This window comes from Epinephelus lanceolatus, chromosome 9 (assembly GCF_041903045.1).
Source record: "Epinephelus lanceolatus isolate andai-2023 chromosome 9, ASM4190304v1, whole genome shotgun sequence".
In the NCBI taxonomy this organism is placed as follows: Eukaryota; Metazoa; Chordata; class Actinopteri; order Perciformes; family Serranidae; genus Epinephelus; species Epinephelus lanceolatus.
The window spans coordinates 39,271,359-39,283,161 of NC_135742.1; the positions used below are offsets into that span (position 1 = coordinate 39,271,359).

The 11,803-nt window shown below is 41.2% G+C and overlaps 1 protein-coding gene across 2 annotated transcripts in view; it reads right to left on the reverse strand.

Annotated features, from left to right (window-relative positions):
• Window positions 1-11,266, reverse strand: part of unc5db (unc-5 netrin receptor Db) — a 290,100-nt gene extending 278,834 nt beyond the window's left edge. The window contains exon 1 of one of the 2 annotated variants that reach the window (XM_033620202.2): window positions 10,904-11,265. In XM_033620202.2, coding sequence (XP_033476093.1) covers window positions 10,904-10,988 — 85 coding nt within the window. In that variant the 5' untranslated portion in view covers window positions 10,989-11,265. Of the gene's footprint in view, window positions 1-10,903 lie in introns of both variants that reach the window. The other variant, XM_033620199.2, reaches the window with a different exon arrangement.
• Window positions 11,267-11,803: the final 537 nt, after the last annotated feature.

Genomic DNA, 11,803 nt, shown 5'->3' on the forward strand with positions numbered 1-11,803 from the left:
CAGGGTGTACCCTGCCTCTCGCCCAATGTCAGCTGGGATAGGCTCAACCCCCTCCCCGCGACCCTCAAGAGGATGAAGCGGTTAGAAGATGAATGAATGATATAGGTATCGGTTATCTGTCAAATTAGTTACGTATCAGCATATCGGATATCAGCAAAAAATCCAATCTCCTGCATCCCTAGTTCTTGGTTTGCAGAAATGTACAGTGTCAATATTTTCTTCTGGTCACTTGGTTTGTGATAACATGAATACTTGTAATTTGTTTGGAAATATGAATTATGCATAATGCACTATTAAATTCAACTGATTATTATCATCATCAACTGAACATGATCAATATCGTGCACCCCTAATATTTATGATTATTAATCATTTCTTACAAAATGTAGGCTTAAAATCAGGATCCTATACTTAACACTTACTGAGAAACACAACATGTTACCTTTTAAAATCTGGAATATTCCACATTGGGGCAAAGTGGTTGCGAGCCACAACATTAACGTGTTATATTCTGGAAATACACAGTTATTTTGTTATTTTAATTTAGTGTTTTTATTCTTTCCCCACCAAACTAAACTAAACTAAACTAAACTAAACTAAATTATGCTAAGAAGCAGTAAAGAACCTCTACAGAACAATACAATAAAAGTAGCACAGGTGCCTAAGAACTGCTGAGAAACCAACATTTTTCTGTGTGTACTGGTATCGTAATTTTTTAAAATTATACCTAGTCCTAATTACCAAGTCAATAGGATTGAACCCCACACAATAATTAACATCTGTACAAAATTTCTTGCCAATCCATCTAATTGTTGGTGAGATCCGTCAGTCTGGACCAAAGTGCTGGACTGACAGATCTACACTGCCATCCATATGGCTAATAAAAACAAAAGCTGGTTGACTCCATGCAATATACAGAGTAATGAAACTCCTTTACCTTCAATGGATGGACTATGTGAGATTCACTTAGAAACTGCAGTCATTCAAAAGGCCATTTACTTGAGATTGGCTGACATAGATTTCAGCCATGACCCATACATCAACGGGACATGTTTTTCGATAACAATATTGAATTCTCTCCGACTTGATAAGAGATGAGGCCTCACCTTTCACTTGACTCTGATTCTACAGAAGACATTCCACACCCAGATTCTATATAAAACCAGGAATGTAATATATAAATTTAAAAAATGTACACAGGACTGTGTGTGGGTTTCCTAATTACTATGTGTGTCTGTGTGTGTGCATGCAGGCACAGTCACACACACACATCCCCCGGTAGGCCTTATGGCTGCTTGGAGGTTTGCTAAATAGGATGCTAGCATAAAGCAGCCTTGTAAAAAGCTCATCTGGTGTGCACCATCTGTAAACACAGATATGAAGAAGTTCATGGAGCCTGCGCAACCTGACACCTCTAAATTTGGAGTATATCACCCCACCGGTGTAGTGCCAACATTTGCTCCACAGCAAACACCAAATTAATGTGAAAAAAACACACATTAGAGCTGCTTTTTCATAAAGACCCTGTTTCACTTGTGCTGATGCTTGAGAGTAATTGCTCCACAGTACAAATGTGATTAATTGGTTTGCAGCAATAAATGTGTTTATTTAGAGCATGTGTAAGAATCTTCAAAGATTACAGAAATGAAGATGATGTTCAATTAATAGCTATGAATATTTAAACACAGTTTTGTATATCACTATATTATGTGTGTGTTTAGATGGCTATGCAAAACAAGTGGTAACACCCATACAGAGATAGAAACACTACTTTTTCTTCTTATTTCTACCCACAGCTCCTATCTATTATTTATGATGTATGAATATTCCATGGATATTTACAATATATTTTGCTTATGCTGTCTGGCTGTTGGTTTGACCCTTTCACTTCAGATTGCTGGCTATATGTACACTTAACAATGCAGAGTAAATTAAGATTAGATCACTGCCACTCTAAATTTGTGTAAGATATATGCAAAATGTCTAGAATGAATAAATACTGAATGAAATATGAATACAGATGTCAATAAACATCATCACAGAAGAAGTACACTTTGTCTCCAGCTCTTTTTTTTAAAAGACAGTTTTCGTTGCAGAAGTCATTTTTTGTCATGATTATACAGTACAGTGAATTCTCCGCCTACCACATTTAAATCCCAAGTGTTTCTCATCCTCAGGGAGTTCTTTCACAAGTGCTGGAGACACAAAAAAATACAGAAAAAAAGGATGGGTCCCCATGTATCAGTCAGGGCTCATGCAAAGATTGCAATATTTAAAAAGAAACCTACTTGGCTGGAGTCTGGACCGGACTGTGGAATGAAGACGTGTTGCTCCAAGAGCACAACTGATTGAATCTCCTGACTGAGATGGATGAAGGGGATCTGCCGCTTTGTTACATGATTTAGCACTGTGACTGAGTGGGCCTTCTTGTCCTGTCCTGATTGCCGTCCCCTCAGATTAAGTATAACGGAAGCCACAGCATTCATCCGGGGCAGGCTAGGCCATCATGACCCAAGCATTTTCAGAGGAATTCTTAAAAACAGCGTGTGTGACAAACAGTGTGCTGATTCTCTGGAAATGGCAAAGTTTAGGGTGAAGGAGCAAGAGAGAACATAGGTAACTAAAATGTCAGTATTTGAAGCTGTTTGTAATCATCACAGTATCATCATCTGGCTTCTATAGAGCTGCAACTAACAAATATGTTCACTATTAATCAATGTGCAGATTATTTTCGTGATTAACTGATTAATCATTTGGTTCAAAAAAATGCAGAAAATTTCTAGACTATTGAATCTGGACTCAAGGTCCTCTTACTTTTTCCACAGCTTTGGGTTGCAGCTTCTGGTTTTCCTCAGGCTGAGCAAATTCCATCTGCTGAGGCAGACTGTGAGATACTGCTGAAAGCCCTGATAAAGGTTATAATGGTCGATCGTCTTTACGTGTCAGCCCTGTGATAGTCTGGTGACCTGTCCAGGGTGTACCCAGCCTCTCGCCCAATGTCAGCTGGGAAAGCCTCCAGCCCCCCACGATGCCCAACAGGATAAACAGTTGTGGAAAATGAATGAATGAATAAATAAATGTTTGTAAATCACTTTTTTCACGAGGGATCACTCGCGTGATCATCAGTACTGGCCGACAGTCACCTTGTTGACTGCAATCAGTCTATTGGCAAACAAGATGACAGCAACTGATGGCAATGGCTGATGTTTTTCCTGATATGTTGCATAAATTTTTCTCGGGCTAAAACTCTGGGCTTGGGACTAACAGCACTCGCCATCCCACGACAAAATAGAAAAACATGTTTGAGATGAACAGAGATCTTCACTGGGACACCACTGAAACAAAAAATGCAGTGAACACACTAATAATAGTTAGATACCAAGATGGCACCTTTCCAGTGCTATGGAATTGCTCGCCTGGCGCATACACATAGACGTCGGAACTAGGAGTGCGGGGGGGGCGGGCGCACCCCCTCCCATCCGCACCCCCGCACCCCATCAGCCTCCCTACCCACTGCATTACACTTTAAAAAATTAAAGAATCTGAATTTAAACTCAATTTGTCTGACTTACATTTATCTCTTTCATATCATTAATGCATAGATCTATGCTTTTGACGTGATATGCAGCCTGCCTGAGTACATACAGTAGCCTTGGCATCCAGGATGTTGTGTCCATCCTGCAAACCTTGCAGCCCCAAACCCACTCCATGCTGTCAGAGGTGGAGAAGCTCATTAAGCTCTGTCTGGCCCTGCCCATGTCTGTCGGGCATCCGAGCGCTCTTTCTCAGTCTTGCGCAGGCTGAAAACCTGGCTGCGCAACACCATGACACAGGAGAGACTAACACATTTGGCCATTATGAACGCTCACAGTGACCTTATGGATGAAAGCGATGTCTCGACCCTGCTTAAAGTCTTTATCAGTAGGTCAACTGAGAGAAGGTCCACTTTTGGAAATGCATGAAAGCCCTGAGTCAGGAGCGCAGACTTTTCTTTTTTTTCATTCAAGTTTACAAATAATGCTGTTATGTTCCTTAAATGGCTTGATTTAGTTATCAAAGTTTCATTTTCTTAACAATAAAGATGCCGTGTTCATCCATTCTAGTTCTCTTATAACTGCATATTATTATTATAAAATAACTTCAAATCAAATCCTTAATCACTGATAAGTGTGCGTGCTTCCCCCGCCCCTCCCAACAAAAATCCCGCCCCCCCTCTCAGAAAATAGTTCCGACGTCTATGCGCATACACCAAAAAAAGTTCTATCTTACAGGATTATATCCGCAGTATGCATCCCACTGAGTATGCACAGCAGTGTTTCTCCTGCTGGCTCTGCCCACGAGTTCCCGCTCAGCTGATACGTATTATATTGTGATGATGTCACTAATTTTTTAATCATTTTTCTAGGCTAAAGGACATTTAACAAACACAAAACCTCTACAGATCAAAAGATTATAATAGAAAGAGTCATAATTGACCTTAATTGACCAGATCTGTCTTTTATAATTGTGGTGTATGGGGAAAAAGCTTTTAAGGCAGCGGGGAATTTTTTCATTGCAATACTTCCAGTGGCCACTAGGAAAAATTAAAAGCAAGGCTGAGCAGTTTTCCTGGGGGCCTGGAACGCACCCTATTGTTTCCCTGATAACGCTGCATCGTGAACAATATCTGTGCTGACATTGACAGGAGGAGAGGTGGTTAGCGTTAGCTGTTAGCTGTTTGCAGCTGGTAGCAGGAACCTAACTGCTGAAGGAGGCTGCACTGAGTTACATTACACTAGTCAATAAAAATGAGCATTGGACGAAGGTAAATTATGATGGTATCTTAATGTGTTCAAGTGCTTTCTTGTAAAATGTAGATTTTGGTTATAAACTTGAATAAATAAGTTGCATAAAGGAGAAATATGTTGATGTTTTCACAGTAAGATGAAATAGAAATAATTAATTGAAAATTACTGTGTACAACAGAAAGGCTTTTGAAGCAGTTATTTAAAAAACATGTTTTTCACGTGAAAGAAGGTTATAGTAAAGGTTGTTTCATCAATGCGTAGGCAATGGTAATGAAAACAAGAGCTGAATGACCTCAAAACAGTTCAGTTAATTTTTATAATGACGATTTCTTTGCTTCCCTGGCACAAAAGAGGAAATAAATAACAACAAAACAAACTAAACAAAAAAAAACAAACAAAAAAAATTGGTATCAGCCCAAAATTTCACAGTCAGTGCATTCCTAATTTTTACAAAAAATTCTCTGTGAATTAATCTTTGCAGTTATACACATTATTTACACAAATCAACTTAAAACAACCTACAGCTGCGTCAGTCTTGTCCAGTTTTACTGCCATTGTGGTTTTTTGTCACCACCTTTCTGGCTCAGGGACAGGAGGATGACATCCCCAGATGATCCCCCCAGCACAAGTTTGGAACCAGGCTATCAGACACCTTGAATGTGTCCAGGCCTTTGCAGTGTGTAAACCTACAGATACAGATGACATACGGTAGCTGGAGAAAGTTGAATGTCTAAGTACCATTCAGCCACAGAGCGGACAGCAGAACCCAATGAGCTGCAGGGCTGATTGCTGACTACATTAAGCGTCGTAGGCAGCGTGTTGATGAATTTGCCCGTTGAAATGTGAAGGTAATAGTCTTGACATAGCAAAGACATAACTCACCGACTGTACCTGCATAGTCCCCAAATGACAGCAATCCCAAGTAGGAGCTGGTCCAATATGAAAGAGGACTTTGCTTTTATTACCATCATCATTACTGTATATCATTTCTGAATGTACAGCCATTTGGTTTCATTTAAATGTAAATCTGGGCACTGAACTGCGCACGTTGTCACCCACGGCAGCCTGACTATGATGATTCATTCTGGGATCGGCAGGGAAAATATAAGAGCCCCTTTACTTTCTCTGAGGGAAAATAACTGATTTGACCTTTGTCTGTTTTCATGAAAGCCATGTACGCGGCAAAATAAAAAAAAATAAAATAAAATAAACCTTGAGATTTTTTTTCTTCTAGAAAACAAAGGTAGCTTTGTGCAACCTTGGTGCTGTCTCTATTCTTTTTTTTGTTCAATATGAAGAGCAAGAAGAAAGAGGTACAATCTGCAGCGCAAGGTCAAGGGTGAACTAAAGCCCGGGGAGAACTGAGGAGTCAACATGTCAGAAAAGAGCGAGACACGGCATCACAAGGCATCGCACGCCATGTGGCAATGGCTACTTCAGCGAGACTTGACACCACTGTGCATCTGTGGACGCTGTTTGCTGCTAATGTTTATAAAATGAGGTGACCACAAGGGGTCCATGCATGTGTGCAATCTGACTCTTTTCCAGCAAGGCAAACATTAGCGGCCCCATACCCTGGTCTCATAACATATTCTTATGATCAGACATAGCATTAGGAAAACTTACAGCAGAACGTGTTGAATTACTGGCAAATGCACTGGGTGACATCAACAATCCTCAATCAAATATCAGATAATCCCCTTCCTCATTATTTTTTCTTACTCTATACACACCCGCTCTCTCTCACTAAATCACACATCACATAAATTAATCATCAACTCCCAAATAAATACGCCTGCGTGTCAAATGAAATCAACAAGAGCCTCATCAGAAGCCAGGTTATAAGGGATATTACATATCAGTGCACTCAGTTAGCCCCTCTGCATCTCTAAGTAGGCCTTCATTAGGAGATAATGGTACATGGTAATACCTGATTCATAAGGAAGTCACATCTAATATCATTGCTCAGAAAGCTGTGTCTTAAAATGATGTGTTTCCAGACCAGTCCTGTGAAGCACGATTGAAAAGCCTTTTAAAGTTTTCCCCTGGGCCACACCACGCTTACTCACGGCCGTGTCACACAGGAGGAGCCCTCCTCTTCCGTGACCGCTTGCGTGAGGCTTGTCTCCAGCCAACAGGGCCTGCAAACATCACCACTGATCCCTGAGAGCTTAAACCTCACTGAGTGCGAGCTAGCGCTGTCAAGTCCCACTGCGGCCGGACCGCTGTGTTTGCTGCTGTTTGGTTCACGGAGTCAACGTTTTGGGGAAATATCCGTGTGACACCTGTTGTTACATTTATGGCCTTTGAGAGTGATGTGACGTGCAGAGAAATGGCAACACTGAAGGGCGTTTGTGCTGTACAGGACGAGCTGGAGACAGCACGAAATGTCACTTTGATTCCTGCAGGCATGATGGAGGGATTCAAGGTCCATTAGGTGAGATTTTTATGCAGCTGCATCTAGAGCTTAAATGGTTGATTGACTGATTAGTCAATGGACAGATCATTTATCTATTTTGATAATTAATTTAATCATTTTTAAGCAGTTTCAGCTTCTTAAATGTGAGGATTTTGCTGTCATATGGGTTACCCTAAACCTTACCCTAACCCATATGATGATTACCTTGAGTTTTATATTAATGCTATTAATATGAAGATGCCACTTTGGGCTCTGGGAAATTATAATGATATTCCTACCAAGAAAATATTTGGAAGATTAATTGATTATAAAATAATCCTTTTCCAGGCTACACCAACAACAGTCCAAGTCTCTGTGGGAGACAGACTGCAGATTTGGCCTGTTTGCCTAATATAAAATTCTGGTAGTGCCTCTTCTTTGCACACTGGAAGTGACAAATCTAAACTTTGAATAAAGTCTGAGTTCAAACTGATTCCTAAGCAGCAGTGAACAAACACTCCGTCCAGAGAACATCTGACTCACAGCTGTCAGATCTTTTGCCTCGTTGAAATCTTTGGATAAGTTTCTTTTGGAATACAGTACAGCAGCATAGCTTCAGAAACAAGAGTCCTAAGTACGGTTGATTGACGGCTCCTCCCAGGGTTTCTGGGTATTGAAATCCCTCAGCTTCAAACGCTATTGCTAGTGAACAAATTCAACATGAAAACTATTAGATAGCGCATATTTGCAGAGAGCAACATTGCACATCTGCTGGTATGATCAGCCTTTTTCTCTACAGTCTAAATCACTGGGTTCCAAAGTAGGGGTCAGGGCCCACAGAGGGGTTGCAAACTCCATTATCACAGGTTGCATACAGTATATTTATGAGAGGTTTAAGGGATACTCCAGCCTTTTATTATTGCACCGCCATAAAGTTTGGGGACTTACAAGGGACAGATTTTTCAAATAGAGTGGTAAAAATTGAGGCAGCATATGCTGACTTTTAGTCCCCAGGATCCGGAAACTTTGGGATGCCCATGATGAAGCTTGATGGTGTCTTTAATTAAACCATCTCTGCCTGAAAAAAGTCACATCCTTCAAAGTCCACACCTCTGTTTGTAATGCAGGATTTCTGTTAAGCATGTTCAGTGTCAAGCCTAAATAACCCTGATGATGTCATCAGGGTTAACTTAACTAAGCTATTCAGAATTGTACAAGAAAAACAAAGAGGAGAGAAAATCTGAAAAATGGAGAACTTTGTAGAGGTTGCAAGAGAAATCCGAGCAGGCGCACCGTCAAAAGAGGCAAACCGGGCAACAGAGGCCCCCACAGCCATTGATGTAGGTACCGTTTGCAATGACTCATATAAACCCCCTTAAACTTCTCATAAGACTGATTTGATCAAGTACAATTGACCAAATTTATTTTTTTGACAATGATTTTTTGAGGGGGGCTTCTTTGCTCAAGAACCTGCAGAGTCTGGGACTGCCACTGGATCTGGGGGGTTGTAAGATTAAAGATAAAAATACATGCTTTCTCAATATTTCAGATTTTCTCTCTTCTTTGTTTTTCTTGTGAAATAACCCTAATGATGTCATCAGATAACCCTGACAATGTCATCAGGGTTATTTAGGAGACTGAACACACAGAAACCCTACATTACAAACAGAGGTGTGGGTTTTGAAGGATGTGACTCTTTTTCTGTTTCAGTGAAAGACACCATCCAGCTACATTATGGGAATCCCACAGTTTCCAGATACTGGGGACTGAAAGTCAGGTTATCTCGGCCTCCACTGCTTCAGTTTTTACCACTCTTTTTTTAAAATCAGTCTCTTGTAAATCTCCAAAATTCAATAAATATAATAAATTATAAATAGCTAGTGTAAATTTCTTGTAAATATACTGTATGCAGCTTGTTATAATGAAGCTTGCAAGAAGGTTTTAAGTGGCCACGAGCCAAAATAGTGGGAGCCACTGGTATTGAAATTATGCATTTAGTTCTCTTTTTCAATTTTCACTTTCACATGCTTTCATTTTTTCTCTGTTTTTACAAGTGGCCTTTACAGATTTTTCACATTACAACAACAAGAAATGGCACCTGCTACCCTTTCACGAAAATACAGTAAAGACAACACTGCCCCGTGATAGAATACTATTCACACGCAAGCTGCATACTAGACTATCAAAAGCCTAGCTACTTTGGTGTTGAGTACACAGTTTCCTCACAATAAACCAATACATACAGAGACCAAGACATAATATAGAAACAGTCAGACAGAGTCACAGATAAAATGGAAAAGCTGGAGTGCTTCTGCACTCCATCTAACAGGGAACTTTGCACACCCATGTTCAGTGACTGCAGTGGGCAATGGAGTCGTGATGCTGTGACCTCAATCTATTACTGCACTCAGTTCAGCTCCATTGGCTGCCATACAGTGACTTTAGACCATGTGGGTGGGGGACAGTGATATCACATCAGATTCAAATACCATCACTGTACACACTCACATACAGCAACAACACTCTGAGGAATCTTGTATGTCACAGCCATTAAAGCAGTAGACAGAGAATGATGAGCAATTTTTTGCAGAAGATACAATCAGCACAGTCACAATCAGATCACTGAAAGGCAGACATTTGCCTGTGGAGCTGTGTGCTTGTGTTGTGACATTTGATGTAAATGAGTGAGTTTCAAAGCAGCAGCTACAACTCAGTAAAACCTCATGGAAAAGCCTGCATCAAATATCAGTTAAAAACGGGAAAATCTGTTTCTATATAGGTTCTAAATCAGTCCCCGTTTTACTTGATTTTTCTTCTCCATAACAAAAAGAACAAAGAAAAACATCAAATTGGCAAACATGCCCAATCCTCAAATGCTTCCCACTTGGCACAGCCGCCTCACATTCAGGTGTATTTTTACCTATGAAATATGTGTAAAACATATTCATTATTTTTGTGCACATGGCTTTAAACAAATGATCAACATCTGCCCTAAACATGCATGGCACCTGACTGAAACCTGGACCTCAAAAATTGTTTCAGGTGTGAGTGGCACAATGTTTTTCTTATTTTCTGCTTGAAGTCAACATAAAGCCTGTCCCTTCACCCTGCACAAATAGCCTTCCATATCCCCTTTATTCTCCCTGACACTGTATCCAGTTCATGATATCAGAGAGTGGATCGTTTTCAAATGAAGACAGGCGTCCACACAATCAGCACAGTTAACTCCCAGAGAGAGGGGAAAAATGCGTTGACATGCCTGTTGCACAGGCGTGTCTGTATTACAGCCCAGGCTGTTCCTGGGTGCAGCGCGGTCATGATGATGGATCCATTAAAGACTGCGTGAAAATGACACAATTAACATCGATTTGAGGGGGGTATGAAAAAGATAAACAGTGTGGGGAAGTTGACAGTGTGAGCTGCGGCTTGATGAATCAACATCTCTGCTGCGCATAGGGGAAGAGAAAAGAAAGAGAGAGCTCAAACAGTGACAATAAGTCCCGAGGATGAATCAGAAACACGCGTTGAAAATTCAATGTGCACAGTGGTGTATTTGAAAACCTCCAGAAATACGCAAAATCTTTAGAAGCACAACAGAAACGTGACAAGTGGTGCGTAACCACTGGGATGGCACTGCCTTTTTAACACGCCGGGGAAAGGCGTTTAAAACCCCGTGACACCGAAAGTAAGCATGCATACACACGGACGCAGCTCTTACCTTTGGAGATTACTGATACTGTGCAATAAACAAGGAGCAGGAGGCCCGCCATGGAGAGGTAACGTCCTTTTGTCAGCGCACCCATACCGACGCGTAGTTCTCCACGGATACGCTATAGGGGTGACGGTGCTCCGGATCTCTGGTGCCTCCTCTCGCCTCCTCCGAGCTGGCCGAGCCCGGCTGCGCAAGTTCCTTCTGTAAACCAGGCAAGGGGACAGTTTGGCGCTCTGGGAGGAGAAGGAGAAGAAAATGAAGAGGAGGAAGTGAATGGCTTACGAGCTGGACTGTTGATCGAAAGGACAGAAGCATCTTCACTTCACTTTTGCTGTGCGTGTGTGCGCAGCAGGAGAGCCGCGCGCTCCGAGTTTACCCCCTTTCCAGGCATCATCATCCCGGAGCTTGCCTCGTACTAACCAATGGCAGAGTGAGGGGGGCGGGAGAGGAGGGGACCGAGGGGTAGGCTACATGTAGGCCTAATCACTCAAACATTTCTTCTAACTGCAGTGCATCAGTCATAAGTGCTGCTAATGCGCTTAGGCTTAGGTAATATTGGTCAAAGTAGAAAAAACACAGTATGAAAATAGTTCATTTCACTTAATAATTCAACGTGATACAGCTGCAGCTGATATTCCAGTAATATTCCCGAACCTGGCGATACATTTGAAGAGAGAGTGCAGCAGTGACTGGCAGTCAAGATATGTGGTCAGTGTAATAACTTATTATTTCCTCTTCAATCAGAGCAGAGCAGCAGAGCACACAGGCCCTCAGTACCCCTGACTGCCAAGTACATTTCTTAGAAATGTTTCTTGGCATTCTTGTTCTGTTTTCTGGTCATAATTAAAAACTACAAATCCTTCAGATTATTTGGGGCACAGAAAACACTTCTGTCACTGTCACAAA